At 41.0% G+C, this 18,365-nt stretch overlaps 1 protein-coding gene across 4 annotated transcripts in view; it reads right to left on the bottom strand.

The window, feature by feature from the left end:
• ASXL1 (ASXL transcriptional regulator 1) overlaps positions 1-18,365 on the bottom strand; it is an 85,225-nt gene that overhangs the window by 44,841 nt on the left and 22,019 nt on the right. For 2 of the 4 annotated variants that reach the window (XM_046678746.1, XM_046678749.1), the window contains exons 1-4: positions 18,224-18,352; positions 12,368-12,450; positions 11,433-11,435; positions 10,143-10,251 (exon numbers count right to left, since the gene is read on the bottom strand). In XM_046678746.1, the coding sequence (XP_046534702.1) occupies positions 10,143-10,251; positions 11,433-11,435; positions 12,368-12,450; positions 18,224-18,280 (252 nt within the window). In that variant the 5' untranslated portion in view covers positions 18,281-18,352. Of the gene's footprint in view, positions 1-10,142; positions 10,252-11,432; positions 11,436-12,367; positions 12,451-18,223; positions 18,353-18,365 lie in introns of those variants that run through there. The other 2 variants (XM_046678748.1, XM_046678747.1) reach the window with 2 other exon arrangements.

The following is an 18,365-nucleotide window of genomic DNA, read 5'->3' as shown; positions in this document are numbered from 1 at the left end:
CTCATAGCATTACTCTTAACAGTCAAAAAGATAAAACAATCCAAATGTCCATCAACTGAGAAATGGGAAAGCTAAATGTGGCAGATCCATACAATGGGATATTATTCGGCAATAAAAAGGAAGGAACTGTTGATATGCATTACAAGAGGGCTAAATCTCAAATACCTCATGCTAAGTGAAGGAAGCCAGACTCAAAGGGCTATATAACACATGATTCCATTTATATAACATTCTGGAAAAGGCAGAACTACAAGGACAGAAGACAGATCAATGGCTGCCAAGAGCTGGGGTGGGCAGAGAAGTTGACTAGGAAAAGGACATAGGGGAAGTTTCTGGGCGATGGAACTGTTCTCTCTGAATTATTGTGATAACTACACATCTGTATATGTCTGTCAAAACTCAAAGGACTATAACCTAAAAAAGGTGAATTTTACTGTATCTAAATGTAAAACAATTTTTAAGGGAGAGAAAAGCATGTCAGCACCAACGTTTACTGGAGTAACTACATTTAAGCCACGTACGGCATACCTTTAAATAGCACTGTTAAAACAAATAAAATGTCAAAACAAACGTGAACTAAAAAAACAAATGAATTTTTAAAAACTCATAGAATTATACACTAGTACATCAAAATGGGAGAATTTTACCGTATGTAAATTATGTCATAATTTAAAAACAGGAAAAAAACCCCACAAAATACTATTTTATAGCCACAATACTCAGGCTGTGAAGCAACAGAAATTCTCATATACTATGAAAGGGGTGTAAGTTCATACCATCACTCTGAAAAACAGCTGTGCGACACAGTAACAATGATCAGGTGCAAAACCTACTAGTCAGTCCCATTCCCAGCAATCTACATGCCCTGGAGCAGCCGCTGCACGCATGTGCAAGGAGACACGTACGAGAGCACTCCATGCAGCATGCCTTGTTACAGTGAGAACTAGAAACAACCCAAATATACACCAAGTACAGAATGGACACATAAATCATGCTTTATTCATACCATAAGACAGCATATAGCAGAAAATATGATGTATTTCAATTATATGCACCAATGCAGACCAAGCTCAAAAATGACAAGCAACAGCAGCAAGTCAGAGAAAAATGCATACAGTATGATTCCATTCACATAAAGATATTTTTAAAAGGCATGTTCAGCAATACATACACATAGGAAAACCTAGAAATAAAAGCAAGGGACCGGTTAATATGAAAATTGGAACAGTGGCTGTCTCTAGCAGAGGGAGAAAGCGGTATGCTCAGAGGCTTCGAAGTGTAAAGGATATTCTGTTCTTGGGCTGACTGGTGGAAATGGGAGTGTGCAGTTTATTTTTTAGCTATTATTCTCTAAAATAACACAAAGTTTATACACACTCTTTTGTATAAATTATCTATTTCACAATAAAAAAAAGTAAAAATATATTCTCAAAATGAAACATATCATGCCCAGTAGGTTTTATGGGAATGTTCTACTAAAAAGAACAAATAATCTCTGTCTTAAAGAGACGACTGCAGAGATTCAAGAGGGGGAAACAGCACAGACTGTTTTGATACCAAAACAGGACAAGGTCTCAAATCAGAATATCACTGCTATGTCACTTATGAATACAAATGTAAAAATCCTAAATAAATTATTCATATTCTAAATCCAGCAACGTGTATTTAAAAGGAAAACCATGTCAACGTGACATTCATCCTAGGAATACAAGGATGCTTGAGCACTGGAAAAAATCTATTAACATAATTCACTATATTACCAAATTAAAAGAAATGAACTATAATTCATTTACTCACAAATATTTATTGAGTGCCTACTTTTTTCCTAGGGACTAGAGAGACAACAGTAACTTAAATTAAAAACCCCTTTAATGGAGCTTATGTTCTAGTCAAAGGAGACAATAATAATAAACAAAATGGGCATACATGATATAGTACATCTGACAGAGATAAATACCAAGAAGAAAAACATAAGGCAGGGAACAGCGGGATTGGCAGTGCTATGGGGTGTGGAGGGGTCAGCGTGGAATGTGAGCAAAGACCTGAAGGAGGTGTGGGAGCAGGGCATGCAGGGAGGGGGCAGGGCATTTCAGTCAGGTGAAACAGCAAGGGCAAAAGCCCTGAAAGAGGGGCCAGCCCCGTGGCCAAGTGGTTAAGTTCGTGGACTCCGCTTCAGCGGCCCAGGGTTTCGCTGCTTCAGATCCTGGGCACAGACATGGCACCACTCATCAGGCCACAGTGAGGCAGCATCCCACATGCCACAACTAGAAGGACCCACAACTAAAATATACAACTATATACTGGGGGGGTATTTGGGGAGAAAAAGCAGAAAAAAAAAAGAAGATTGGCAACAGTTGTTAGCTCAAGTGCCAATCTTTAAAAAAAAAAAAGCCCTGAAAGGAACAGAGGCAGCATATCATCAAATTACGCTTTTTTAAAAATCCCTCTGGCTGCTGTGTGGAATTACAAGGGAGCAAACTCAATTCTGAGGGGGCAAAAGTGAAAGCAAGACCAGGCAGGAGCTATTTCAGTACCCAGCATATGAGGATAACTCAGACGAAGGTGGTGGCAATGGAAATGGACACCCAAAAAAAGTAGAAGTTTCAAAAGGAGAATAGTCAGGAGTTAATTTACCAAAGGAAAAACCGGCATGGAGTCAAAGTGACGACTAAAACAAAAGGATGAGCTGACACTTAAAAGCACACATTTCAAAGCCTGTTTAGTACAATGGAATAAAAAAAGACAGCATCTTCCAGAACAGAAGAAAACAGATGTCTTTTTCCTCCCTATTCTTCTCCTCCCTGATGATGTAAAAGAATGCAAAGCTATTCTTTCAGAACCTTGAGTACACTTCTCAAACATTTCAGAACCAACTCATTTAATCAAAACTTCAAATCTCCTAATCTGTCCTCCATGTGTTAAATACAAATTTCTCAAATAACCAAAAACGTGACTTCATACAACTTACTTAAATGCTTTCAGGCTATTTCCCCATTAGCACAGGAGCACGAAATATACATGGTTTTAAAAAGACCAATGTGAGGAGTATGACGCCTGTCTGAAATACAGTTAGCACTCAATTAACTTTATCAGTTTCCATCTCTTCTTCCAGATTTAGCTAAACTAGAATAAGAAGCAACTTTCTTAGACTAAACAAGTTCCTCAAATAACTCTCCCCAAAGTCTGATCTAAAGGATTGAGAAGAGATCAAATGCACAGTTTTCATATTGGCTAATCCAAAGAAAAGTGTATTTTTTCAAACGCAGTCTCTAGGAAGCCCAGAGCATATACAATCTTCTCACTTTCCTAGAACCCTGGTCCTTTAAAATCACACTTAAAAAAATGTTTATAACCTTTTGTTTCAAAAACATACATCACTTCAGCAATGCTGAAATTATCATCCTGCCCATCCCCCAGAGGTAGCACAAAACCATTCTGCTGGTAGTGCTTTGCAAACCTCTGCTCCCTGACCTTTACCACTTCATTCTCAGAGGGCTTTGAACTTCAGCAGGTAGGAGGACAAAAGGCAGCTCATCTCCTAGGCATAAAACCAGAGTCTGAGCAGGGCTCGGGAAACAATCAAGCTCCCTCTTCTCCCCGAGCTGGCCGGGAATCCTGGCAGACAATGCAATGCCCCTTTTGTCAAAGGCAGATCGAGATGTCCCTTGAGGATTACTCAAATAAGAAACCTTTTACCAACTGGGGGGTCAAAGCCTCCATCAAAACCAAATTGCTGCTACCATTACCCAGAGCAAATGGCGCTGCCCCAGTACCGGGCCTTCTGCACAGACCTCCTGCAGCAGAGAGTGAAGGGGGCCTGCCGGAAGACAGTCAGCCTCCAGTAAACACCAAATGCATCACAAAGAACAGGAAAGAAAAACATCCAGCGCTACTTACTTTTCACACAAAGCAGTCTAGATGCTGAAAACTTTTACTCTAAGAGGTTTTCAACAGGGCTTCGGGGTCTGGGAAAGATGGCTTGGGTGCGTGGGGCACGGGGTGGGGATGGTAGAACCCACGAGATGGAGAAGCTAGGCCCTCACGTTTGTTTCAACCAGAGCAGTTTCAGAGTCATCTATATTTTGCAGCTCCATTTCACGAGATAAAAGGGTTTTACACCTGAAGTATTTAAACGACTAATCTATTTCAACTCCTCAGTGTTAGAGACAAAGAAGCATAAATGGAGATATTTACTAAGACATGAGGTGCTATGCTGGAACCCAGATCTGGACTCCTAGTCCAGTGTTCTTACTATCATCATATAGGTATCACTCATTCTTGCAGAGAAAAGAACACCTACAATCAGAAATACCAATATAATTCACACAGAGTACAAAATTCAAACCAACTGGCCATATCTAAAGAGTTCGCGTCTAAGGATATGAAAAGCTACTTTTGCTTAACAATTGTAAAAATCTTCATTGAAGAGAGTAAAACTGACATTTTGAGGAAGATCAAGAAATTCACAAGATGTTTCAAAAAGATGAAGTGACAAAGTTCATAAAGCCTTAAGAAAAACTCTTTATTCTAAATTGGCATAATGAAATCAAACTCAAAAGGTGGGGCTCTCAGTTCTAGTCCCAAGTAGGCCACATCCATTTGTCACACACATGTATGGTCACACATAAATCATTAAATTTGTTATAAGCTCAGTTTTCTGTCTGCAAAATGAAAATGAACTGGATGATCTGAGAGCCCTTCTCTAAAACTGAAGGATTCTAAGCATTAAAAAGCCATATATTTTAGCCATATATTTGATAAGGCTAACACATACTATAAAAGACATTGTCTAAAAATGTCACTACCATTAAAGTATAAATTCTTTTTTCTAACAAGCAAGATCATCAAAGTTCAAATCCCTAAAAGGAACAATAAGATGATATCTAAAACATACCTAAAATGTTTAAACTGTTTCTAATGGCTAAATTTCTGCCTCCAGCAAATAAGAGGAACCAGATTACGGCCACAGCCTGGGAAAGATTTATTTCTAGTGTCAGCAGATTCTTTCACAGATTTATGTAGAACTGCTCCAAAGAGGGCAAGAAAAAAAAGAGTTCTTAGAAGTTGACTTGCTGAACACAAGAAAAAAATAACCCAAATATGCATATTCTGTAATAAACCTGATATAAAAGAAAGGTAAACTACCAGGAAAACCAGCTGGCTTAAGATTCCGATGATGCCATCTTCTACTTTTCATTCAGCCAGCATTTATCAAGTACCTATAATGCGTGAAAACAAAGTTCCTGTCCTCACAGTCTAGTGGAGGAGGCTAACCATAACCAAGTAACCAAACAAGGTAATTTCTGAGGCTGACAGGGCTACGAAACTAACAAAGACTCTCATGAAGCTGTGGAATTAGATTGGTAGTTAGTGAAAGCTTCACTGAGAAGATACTTTTGAACAAAAAACCAAATGACAAGAAGCTACCCCAGGGCTTTCCAGGGGCTAACAAGTGCAAGGGCCCTGAGGTGGACACAAGTTTCATGTGTTTGAGAAAAAGAGTGAAGGCCAGGGTGGCTGAAGTATGATGACCAAGGGGAAAGCGCCAGAAGAGCAGATCAGAGAGGCAGGCGAAGGCCAGGCAGGGTGGTGACATGATGTGATCTGCATTTTTAAAAGACCACTCTGCTGGCTGCACACCTATCAAAAGTCAAAGGGACTCTGACACTGCCTTTCTGACAAACTACGATTTTACTGTATCTAAGTCCAGGCTGACTCTGTTTGTTCTACTTGGTATTTAAGGGTAATATAAATAGTTTAAAACTGCTGTAAGTGTGGAGTTGTACGTGAATACTTTAATTGTAGTTACATAAATAAACATTGCGAGACTGAAATAATTACCTCCCTCTCTTCCTCCATTGGCTTTTTCCTCTATTTGCAAACTGTGGGTTTTAATGGATGGATACTTCAAGTATAGTCATCTATTTCTTTTACCAGGAAGATGTTTTTTACACTTTTTAAAAAATATTCTATATATTAAAAAGATTCAACTAGGCCTGTTAATTGAATCAAAAGCCCTGAAGGCTGAGCCCTATATCACCACATGAGATATAACAAGTGCAAACAGCCATAAGTAACATCTCAATTTGAACCTCATTCCACAATAAAACTGAACAATGTTCAGATGACTGCAGTTATGCCAGACGGTGAATGCTGGAATGACCACTTATAACCCAGGTTAAACTCACCAGTGACACAAACATCGAGTCACAAAAGCATAGGAGTTCAGCGTGAAGTCCTAAAAGTGCAGAACACTACACAGGAGCTCACAAAGGTTTTATAAGGATGGGAAATCTCAAGTGTAAAATATGATGTAAATCTTACCTCTAACCAGGCAATGATGGATCCTGACAGCTGACTTCAAGAAAAGCTTAAGGAAAGCAAAGCAAATCAAGAATTCAAAGCACGGATAGATTTCACCTATTCCAACCATCCCTGAGGACTAGCTCTGAGGGCTGATGCAAGCATCTACATATAAAATGTCCAATGTACGCACCATCACACTACCTAGAACAACTTTATCAGAGAAGGAACCCTGTGGCATGCCCAAAAAGACTCCAGCTTATCAGTAAACCTTCCATAATCACAGATAAGGCCACACAAATGTATTCAGAACTGAAAAAACTCCTCTTTTCAAATAAGTAGCAAAACCACATGGACAAATATAATTCTGACCTTGAGGGCTCACTGGAAGAGATCTCCAAGCAGGGGGCAGAAAAACGACCAAGCCTTTCTGCATGTGCTTTTCCTTAACACATGAGAGAAAACATAGGCAAAGAAAATGCCACAGGATTTCAGAGGTGCCACTACCACCTTCAAAGGGAAAAACGAGAAATGTGAGTAAATAATTTGTATCTTCCTGTCCCTATTACAGGCAAGATCCTGACCAACCAATCCGTGGGTCCACAAAATATCCCCTCACTTCAGTCCTTCAGTGCTGAGGGGCTCTGGGGCACAACCTGGAACAGAAGACATGATCCAGCAGTACAAACATAAAGGAGTCTGGAAATAACCAAGATTTCTACACTTTTATTAGTTCTTTACAGTGTATTTAATTCTATAAAACTGACCCAGACTGTTCAAGAATATCAATGCCATGAAAAACACAACAAGGCAAGGGAACTGTTCTATATTAAAGGAGATTAAAGAGACATGACAACCAAACGTATGCATGATTTCTGACTGGATGCTGGATTTGAAAAATAAGCTATAAAGAATGTTTTTGGAACAACTACAGAAAATTTGAAAGTGGACTATATATTACATACTACTTTATCAACGTTAACTTTCTTGAATGTGATAATGATGTTGTGGTTATGTACAATAATGTCCTTGTTCTTAAGATATTCTAAAATATTTAGGGGTGAAGTACCGGTACTAGTTAACACTTTGAAATGGTTCTAAAAAAAAAAAAAGCATACATGTGTAGAGAGGGATAAAGTAAACGTGGCCAACTGCAGCAATGGATAGAAAAGCCAGAGGGGTAGGGCGTTCATTGTAGTACTCCTTCAATTTTTCTGTAGGTTTGAAATTTTTTCAAATTAAAAAAAAGTAGGATAAAAAAAATTTACTTAACACCACGTTGCACTCAAGTGTTTAGTGGGCAGACCTGGGATCTCAGGCGATCAGCTGGTTCAGATTTTTGGTACCCTTTCCTACCCGTGCCTGAATAACAATAAAGTAAACACCTGCGCAACTTCCGGGAGATGGTGTGGTGATAATGAGGCATTTAACGGGAGACTAATAATTACCACACACTCATAACCTGGAGTCTAGAAGCCTCTAAAAAGAAGCTTTAGAGTCTTTAAAGAGAATCTTCTTTAAAAAAGAAGTCTTTAAGGAGAATAAGGTAGGTCTATATGTAACATGACAGCAAATACACTAACTGAATACGGCAAGCAGCAAAGCCACAAGGAACCTAGCTGATTTTTTCAAGTACTATTAATATAAATTATTACTTAGGTTACAAGTAGCAGAATTTATGGGTTACTTTCACTTTCTCTGTTGTATTGTGCTTTCTGTTGTATTTGCATATATTGCTTTTCAAACAGGTCAGAATGTTAAGAGACACAAACAGGTAATTAACCAAGCTAAAATTCTACCAAAGCCACAGCAGTAAACTCTTCTTTTTGGCTGAGGTATGAGCTAGATGCCAGAGGCAAATCTAGGGAGAGTTCCATCAAGATTATGAGCAGTTTATTTATCATCAAATGTCAAAACAAAAGGATAATGAAGTACCAGAAGGTAGCCATTATTCAGTAACTCAGTCATTAAATAATGCATTTATTGATGGCTACTTTGTACAGTATCCTAGTGGATACTGAAACAAGACCTAATCTCTGCCCTCAAGTTTACAGTCTAACTAGCGGAACCAGACACGCAAACCATTAACCCGAAAAGAGCAAAAAGAGTATCAGAGAGGTGATGGACAACTTCAATGAGCCAGATGCTATGAAGACTAAGCAACATAAAGCCAAAGGCAAATGGGAGAGCATGCTGGGCACACCTTCAATCGATGCATCTCAGACGCGGGCAACAGACTAACAGAACACCTGCTAGCTCACAGCAGGTTCACACAGTGCAGTTTACTCAGACACATTAAAATTAAAATGAAGAAATCTAATTCAGTTCAAATATTTATTAAGCAGGGACTATGCCAAGAATTCTGCCCGGGGCCAAGTCACAAAGGCAAATAAAACTCAGTTCCGACCCTCAAGGTGTTCACAGAAAAAGGTATTTCTCCTCCCGCTTAAAACAGAAATATGCCATTAGCAAGCATATTTGTAATATATAATATGTATAATTATAATTATTCACTATTACATATAACAATATATGATATATAATAGAAAAATGTCATGAACAAGCAATTAAGTTTGAGGAACCTAAAGGAATAAAGGCTACCATTTATTAAGAACTGACTCTGTCAGGAAAGCATACACCACAATAGGGAGGGGTTAAACCCGTCCCAGGCTATAAAGCCAGATTTTGAACTCAAGGTTCTGTCCCTCCCACGGCTTGGTTCCTGACATTACATTATGTTATCTCTTAACAAAAAAAGCCCAAAATATTAGCAATAAAAGCAATACAGAAAACAGCACAGACACATGAACATAAGATACATCTGACCTGTACATAAAGATCAAGTTTATGACTGCAGGTTATACACCTGGTATTTTGCTCAAGTGTCTAACTTTGAATTAAGTGAAGAAAACAAGTCTAGTAAGAGAACAAAACTTAAAGAGAAAAGTTTGTATGTGAACTACTATAATTTATAACTGTATTATAGAGGAGTATAAGGGTCAGCATCAAATTTTCAGGATCCACACTACCAACAGATGATCTTAAGTCTAAACCAGGAGTTGGCAAACTACAACCCCACACCAAATCTGGCCCACTGCTTGTTTATGTCAATAAAGTTTGCAAGACAACCATGCACATTTTTTTGTGCACTGTCTATGGCTGCTTTCCTGCTACAAAGGCAGAGCTGAATAGTTTATGAATAGTATGGCCCACAAAACCTAAAATACTTATTATCTGGCCCTTCACAGAAAAAGTTTGCCAACCCCTGGTTTAAATGATAGCCGTATATATCACAAATGGTAGAAAAACAGCCTGTTCATTTCAGCTCTATTTAAGCTTTATTATGAACTCTACCTGATCTAAGTTCTCTTCCTTTGTAATTAGTGTCACTTAGTAAATGCTACTAAGCATTACTTAGTAATGCTAGAGTTTTTGAATTTCCACAAGTATGTTCACATTTCAGTTCTTTTCCACGGAGCAGGTCTTACTTTAGCTGTCCAGTAATTTAACCTTCACAATATTACTACAAACAAAATCCTAATTAAGTCACATTTGCAATTACGCCCACACATACTTATCCCTCCACTGCATACAATCTGCAAAGATACAGACAAAGAAAAGCTGAATATAGACACAATAGCTGCTATAACTAAATAATTCCTAATACCCTGTTCACACCAGAACATCTCAAAGTGCCATTTAGAATCAACAGAATAGGCTTCACCTGCCTACTTCTTAGAAATGCAAATTCACAGGCCTCACTGCAGACCTACCAGGTGATTCTTATGCACACTAAAAGTTAACAACCACTGCTCTAAAACAGAGTTTATACTACTTACCTTGAGTGTGAAAAGGCTGATCCGGCCAGGCAGTTTATAAAATAGCCCCTCGCCTCCTCTTGAATTGGAATGTAGCATGGCATTGAGACAAGCGAGAGGGGATGTCCCACTGTAAATACATACAAGGATGGATGAGGGTCATATAAATCCATCTGCCTACTTACTCAAAGATCTAATACCCTCCAACTCATTCTTAAACCAAGAAGCAGCAGAGCAAGGATTACAGGAGAAAAGATCCCATGACAACAATGCCACTTTGAAAGTAGCAAAAAAGTAACAAATGAAATTCACATCCATCACACCCAGAGAGCTCTGGGATAAGACATGTTATGTGATAGTACTGGGAGTTTCCCAGCCTCTATAGTCCCACCTACACCGCATGCTCAGAAACTGCCACATAACATTATCAACACAAAGACCACAGAATCAACGGTGAGGCCCAAGAAAACAAGCACACCTTTTTCCTTCCAGTTAAATATTTTCTAACAAGCACACAAAAGGAACAGTATTTCATTTACTTTTTCTCTGTTGGCAAGCGGGAAGGATAGGTTTTACTCTACATCTACCCCGGAGCAATCATTTAAATTTGAATATAAAAAGAAAAGTCAGTCAAATAGATTTAGTACCCCAAAATGCTCAAACGTTAAACCAAAAAGAAGATGGCATATTAAATTATTTCATGGTCCCTGCTCCAATAGTAGCTTGCAAAACAATGACAACTCAGTGAGTTAGAGGCTACTTAATGAATCTTAAAATAGAAAAGCTGTCAAAAATACAAATGCCCATTATTAATATTAACTGAGTTTGGCATTGGCATGTTAGTGTTACCTTCTCTTCCCACTCCCCAGCATGTTAAAAAAAATATATAAATATCCTAACTAAAGCCTCTTAGCATTTTTCAGAACTAGGGGCCCTAATTTAATGCAGAGTGTTAAAAATAAATTGAGTCTAAAAAAGCCATTAAAAAAAAAAAACCTATTACTTATTCTGCTTTGGAACACACTGCATGCTAAAAAAATTTTTCACCAAGAACCAATCTCTAAAAGAAACCTTGTGCAGAATCTGGAGTATCAAGTGGGTGTGCTAACATCTCTGCTACCAGGGGTAACGGCATGCTGGGAGAGTCCTTCTGTGAACAGTGTGACTCCTACACACTATACCTCTGTCTACAAATGACAGAGCTGCTCACTCATCACGAGCCACCATGACTGCTTCATAATTCCTATAAGAGCAAGAAGCAGAAACAAGTTAAGATTCTCAATTCCATCTGTCCCAAAGGGACTAATTTACCTTCTATAGTCATAGTGGTCCAACAGCAGTGCAGACAGCAGCATGATGGGAAATAGCCCATAAAAACAAAAATAAAGCACAATTATAACACTACACAGTGCACAGGTACTATTTAAATGAATGTGATCTAGACAATCCTGGTATTCCCTCCCCACAAAATGTCAACTTGAGAATGTCTGAACTGTCAATTGGACAGGGAGGATCTTTTGACCCTAAGAGGTCAATTTCAAGCAGCTAAAGCTTAACCAGCAAAAACATATGCTGTTTGTTCTATGTCCCAAGAAGGGACTTTGCTGTGCTCTCCTCTTTCATTAAAAAAAAAAAAAAGGTTGGGGTGAGGGTGAAGAGAGAAAAGGATTAGGGACGGTCACTGGGTTTTGTGGCTGCAATTCCTTTTGTGTTTCTAACTTGTTGCTTCTCTAGGAAAACTACATCACAGGATAAGAAAATCAAAGTCACCTCAAATTTAGTATACTCATATCACCAATGGGTAGAATCAGTGAGGGGAAAAAAGGTGAGTTTAATGGTGATGAGACCACCCTAAAACAAAGGACTTCAGAGATATGGCACAGAGAGAAGGGTAGTTTTAGACATGACAGAGCCTATCAGAGTCCACCCCCTCTCTATCACTGAAACACGCAAAACAGAGAACAAAATGTACCAACTCCTTATACAAAAAACCACGCTCAATGTCAAGATTTAAGGGAGAGCAAGGATGGGGAAAGTCACTACATCTCTGATGAAAACAAATGGATGCTCACCCACTCCCACCCTCCGCTGAGAGGATACACAACCTGGGAGATAGTTCCACACCGCCACCAGACACATGAGCGTGTGTGTGTGCGCACATGCAGACTTACTCATATCACTGCATAACTACACAAAAACACATGTCCTACGAAACCCTCATGGTAAGCGACAAGAGCCATACAAACCTCATTTCCTTTAGTCCTTCTGCCTCTATGACCTGCAGAATCTGTTTTGGTGTCATTGGAGCATCCGAGTAATTTTCTAGTACCTGAAGAAATATAAATGTTCTGGTTTCAGTGTGCAATTTCCATTTATATTCAATCTATCTCACTGGCTACAGTTCTGCTCTGAGGTACCACTGCTCACAATTTAGTTTTTCCAGTTAAAATTACTTCAGAAACCAAATTACATATGTATCTATCTAGTTGCTGAAAGGTGACTGCAATTAGCTGAAATATTCTAATTCTCAATTCTAAAAACCACATCTTCTTAGTGTACAAGTTACGGTATGTGGGGTCTTGGCAACCCTGGTTACTACTTAACATGATGCCGTTAATACGGCTAATAAACCATAGCGCTACACAATAAATTATAAGACAGAAATGCATGCAGATTTTCTTTCCCAAGGAAGTTTGATAAGTACAAATATTTTTCAACGCTGATTTTTGCCACCATGTTGTGAAATTCTAGTGTTAACTGCCACAGTACATTTTGCCATTTGGCAACATGATGGTATGATTCTCTATGATTGCTGCAAGCAAAACAATGAGAAACGGAACATCCCATTTATGTCAGCACCATCTGCAACTAAGTCACGGCAGTAGTTTCTCAGGGAGCAACTGCAGCTCTCTCACTTTAAGAAGCTGAGTTTTAGGGGCTGGCCCCATGGCCAGGTGGTTAAGTTCGGGCGCTCTGCTTCGGTGGCCCAGGGCTTTGCTGGTTCGATCCCGGACGCAGAGAGGGCATTGCTCATCAGGCCACGCTGGGGCGGTGTCCCACATGCCATAACCAGAGGCACTCACAGCTAGAATATACAACTATGTACTGGGGGGCTTTAGGGAGAAAAAGAAGAAAAAAAAAGACTGGCAACAGATGTTAGCTCAGGTGCCAATCTTTAAAAAAAAAAGTTGAGTTTTAGAAATGTTATCCTCTAAGGGAGAAAAAGAAAAAGACAGGCTATCAGTATCTTCATACTGTCTCTACCTATGCAGCTGCTGAGGTTACTCCAAATCACACTAACATCTTGAAGTCACTTAACAATCATAACAACTGAGCACTGCCATCACAAATAAAATGTAAAGCAAGAAGTCTGATAGGACTGCAGCTAAAGGTTCTCTCTGTGGCAGAACATGAGCCCTTAGCACTAAAGGAACTCAAGATTTGGAGAAGCAGGTTCTGAAATAAAACCCCTATTTGCCATGGTCCTGTACTCAGCCTCTCTCTTTTCAATTTTTACATTCTCCTTCGGTAACCTCCTCATCTCACAGTTTCAACTACTACCTAAATTCTGATAACTCCCGAATCTCTCCCTCTAGCCCAGATTTCTCCCCATCTTCAGCCTCAAATGTTCAGTTCCATACTGGATGTCCCCTTTTGCCCGTCTACTCTAACTCATCTCCCCTCCAATTCATAGAACCAGCAACTCTAGTAATACAGCTCCCCTCTTCCTCCAATATTCCCCACCTTGGTCGGCAGCCAGCCTAAGCACCTAATTTAGAAACCCAGGCATCACCCTTTACTCTCACCTGCCCCGCAGCTCTCACAGCCAGTTTCCTACCTGACCCAACACAACAGCCTCTTCGCTAACATCTCTGCAACCAGCCCTGCTGTCCACACATCGTTCTTACTCCGCTGCCATCCTGCATTCGACAATTACACGAAACACCTACTTCGAGCCAGGGACAGTTCTAGGAATTCTTCGGTAAACAAGACCCAGTCCCTGCTCCCACAGAACTTACATGCTATAGCCTGAGGTCAGCCCAACAAAGCAAACCTGCTCTCTCCACTTTCCCTGCAACCTAACCACGTACAGCAAAAGCTGAAGCTGCCAGGTCCGCTGGCCCACTGGAAAAGCACAGGCTTTAGAACCAGACAGACATGGATTCCAATTCCGGCCTTCTAAACCTGGGCAAGTTACCTACCCAACCTAAGAACTTGGCTCCCTCATTTGTGAAGTAAGGATACCGCTGTGTTCCTCTCCCGGTTGTTGAACAGATTAGAGATCATTTAAGTGTGTGCCTGCAGTGCCCGGCACAAAGCAGGCACTCAAGGCCTGGCACACAAGGTCCTCACAAGCTGGTCTCCGCCTGTCTCTCTACCTGACTGCCAAAGTGACAATCCACAAACTTTATGCTCCAATAACAACGTGTGGTCCTTCTCAGTTCCCACACTCTCTACCTTGCAAATACACACAGAGACACTCTCCTGCCATTTATTGTCACCAGCTCCTGCTTACATCCTATGTGATGATTCTTACTCCTATCCGCCCTTCAAGATTCAGCTAGGAAAGCACCTTTCTCCAGGAAGCCTTCTCTGATCTCCGCAAGGCAGAGTTAAATGTCTTTTCAGTGTCCCCAGAGTTCCACAACACATAGAATTTATCTTCCAAAGCAGGACATTTGAGAGCCAAAGGAGGAACTATACTGAACAATAAGCAGGAACCAGGATGTCTGTTTACCATTTACCCATCTACAATGGCTTTATCTCGCCTGCAGTACAACTCTATTCATGTGTCTGGGCCTTCCCCATCCTCAGAAGACCAAAAGTGTCTCAAGGGCAAACCTTATCCATTTTTGTATTCCAAGAGCCTAAGTGCCAAGTTAGGCAGTGTTGACTCGAACAAGCTCACAACAAAGCTGGTACAAGCCACTCATGTTCACTGCCACAGATAATCATTTCTTTGATACTAATAAAGTGTGAGCTGAGCTAGTGAATTTTTGTAGGATAATTTTTTTTAAGAAGCATGACTCTGAAAAACTAGTTACTAATTATTTAAACAGCGGTCTGAAAGAGCCTGAGACTCTAAGACAAAAGAAACAAAATCTCTAAAGGAAAGTTACATCAAAAGATACAAAATATTCACTTCTATTAAAATTGTATATGCCTCCAGCTTTTAGTATAAGAACAATTCAGCAGTGTTCTATTTCTAGTCTCTGTCTTTCTAGAGCACACTTTAAAAGAAGAAAAAAAAGTATCTCTTCTACTTCAAAGGGAAAAAAATGTTTGATGTAAGAATGGTCAGTCATGAATCAAAGTGAAAGATAAAGCGGCAATGAAGAGTTTCTCAAAGCCAGGGAGAATCCATTTAAGGGCATTCAATTTAAAGGGAAATCCCCTAGGCTGTTTCTCCTAAACAAACTGTTCCTAACAAGGAGGAGGATTTATATCCATCCAACCCCCTAAAATCTACCTCTTACATCTAGAAAAGACAATACTATCAAATGTTTGAAAGAATGTCTACTTCTCAACAACACAATTAAAATCTGTAAAACTCAATCTCCTGCAAAAACTCAAAAAAACTACTGAAATTCTCCAAAGTCTCTTCTTTCCTACGAAAATAGTTTTTAAAAGGGTTCCTAGTATCACTCTAGCCACCAGTCCAATTAAGATCAGGAGCAATACAAAACTGCCACAAAGCAAGTGCATCTGACTGCCGGCCATGGCAAGCACTCCCAATTCACCTGTCCACAGAGGAGTCAGATTGAATCTTCCGCCCTACCTGTTACAGCTCACTCTAGTCAAGCTGCTCTCTGTCCAGCGTCAGCTCTCACAAACTCTCCAGCACTCAGTTTGTTACAGCAATTTTTTTTTAATGGGGAGAGGACTCTAAAAAGTTTCCCCTCACCCACCAATCACTCCCATCCAAAGGGATGGAAAATTCTAAAAGAAAAGACAATGAAAGATACGTAAAATTATGCACCATGTTCCCACAACTCATCTTTCACATATTTAAGTAATTCCTATTCATATTACTATTTTTTAATGAAGAGCCACAGAAGAAAAAGAAAACTTACTCCGATAATCTGGCATGAAGTTGAGCCAATGATAAAACCGAAATAACAACCTGGATACCGGAGTTCACGTCACAATAAATTCAAGAACCGAAAGGGGCTTAACAGAACAGTGAACCCCAAATTCCTAAAGTCTTTCAACTAGTAAGAGCCAACAGAGCTTTGAGACAAACAGCCTAGAATTCTGTCAGGACATAAATAACACAGGATTTAAAGGTACTTTCACCTACCTCTAAAAAGTAAAATTCTGGCAAGCAAATTTCCTTTTGGTGCCCAGAGTCATAAACACCCGCATGTAACAGGAACTCAGAGGAGAATTTCAATGAACACCCAAGACTCAACCTTGAGGAGAAAGAGAACACATCCTTTTGGCTCTCCCCTACTCTCCTTCAGACCTAAATTTGTTTCCAGGGGAAGAAACACTGGAGAAATCCTGAAATTTCCAAGAGATCCTGAAAACTAGCCATAGCTTCCAATTTTGATTGAATCAGAAAAAAAAACTTAGAAACTACAAAATCTTCAAATTTCATTTGAAACAAATTAACTGAAACACAAAACTTCAGCATACAAAACAATTGCTATTTCTGTTCCTTGGACAACAAACGCCTGGGGAAGAAGGTCAGGAACATCAGTGAAAATTCTCCCATAAACCAAACAGCTTTAGTTCTTGAAAGTTACTAACAGTTTTACAGGCTTCAAGAAAGAAAAAGGTGTACCACAGATTTGTAACAACCCCCAACACATACTCATCTTTTTTTGCACAATACCTTCAAGGCAGGAACCTCACTTCTCAATAAAATGAAAGATGAGAAGGTTGAGGTTCATTCATCATTAAAAGTAAATTATAGCAATTATATATAAACTACAGGGTGTCAAGACATGAGTATGCGATCTGCCCTATAACACTGCTGTGTGACAGTTCTGAGAAAGTGACATCTCTGAGAGAAGCGTAACCTCTTACGACTGTCATCAGCAAGATTTCTTAAGAACATGTCTCAAAGTGTCTTAGCTTTGTGGGTGCAAATCCAAAAGGAAGATACTTCACTTACAAGTCCTCTGACACTTTGAAAACAGAAAATTCACAACCCCCCTCACCAGGCAGCTTCAAACACTCAAATTTACTCTCTCCTCTGCTAAGTCCTCAGAGAGCAGTATCTTCAAACAGACCCTTGGTCTTTGTCCAGCACTTCATGTGTACATACACGAGGACACTAAGGAACAGAGAACACAGATATTCTTTGCAAAGCTAGTCAGTTCTCTGCAGAGCGCCCATCTCCCGTCTAGCTTACGAAGTAAAACACTCTAGTCAGCATTTCTCAAAGTGTGGTGAGCCACCTGCACTACAGGCAACCTGGGAAGCTGGTTAAAACGAAGACACTCAGGGTCTACTGCAAAGTCTCAGACTCAGTCGGTCTTCAGCAGGGCCCCAGGAGCAGCATTCCTAACCACCTCCCCAGGTGTCCTGTCCCCACAGGACACTAAAGTTTGCGAACCACTGCTCAGGGTTCAAGCTGGGAGCGAGCTCTTCTTCCCTCCACACACCTGGTTTAGATCGGCAAAGCTCAAAATGCCACTCGCGTCCCAGCAATCGGGGGCGCTTTCCCACCCCTCGAGTCAAACGCACCACCCCACTGCCCACCAGGAAGCGAGGGAGGAGCTTCCGACCCTTCCCGGAAACCCAACTCCCCCGAGCGCACAAACGAAGCTTCCCCAGACCCCCAGACGCTGCCAAACAGTGGGGGAGGGGAGGCTGGGGCCCCGCCGCCCGGAGGGGGAGGAGCCGGCCTGCCAGCTCGCCCCTCCGCAGGAATTTGGGGTGGGGGGGAACCGTGCAAAAAAGGCGCCACATCCAACCCGGCCGGGGACCTCTCCCCACCCGACGCCTTCGGGGTTGTCCAGTTCCCAGTGCAAGGGTGGCCCCGCCCCCTCCTGCGGTGAGCAGGGCCTCGCCCCTCCCCCCTCCCGGTGGGGGTGCTCGGCGAGCCCACCCCCCAGACCCCCCACCGAGCCCCCCTCGGCGGCCCGCCTCACCAGGCGCGCGGCCTCGGCCCACGTGCGCTCCTTCTTCCTCTTCTGTTTGTCCTTCATCCTCCTCCTCCCTGGCGGCGGCGGCGGCGGCGGCTCCACGCGGGACCTCCGGGCGGGGCGGGCTGGGGCGGCGGCGCGGGACTGG

The sequence above is a fragment of the Equus quagga genome, chromosome 12 (genome assembly GCF_021613505.1).
Source record: "Equus quagga isolate Etosha38 chromosome 12, UCLA_HA_Equagga_1.0, whole genome shotgun sequence".
Classification (NCBI taxonomy): domain Eukaryota; kingdom Metazoa; phylum Chordata; class Mammalia; order Perissodactyla; family Equidae; genus Equus; species Equus quagga.
Note: the sequence above shows the minus strand (reverse complement) of the source record. Positions and strands in the feature narration are given on the sequence as shown.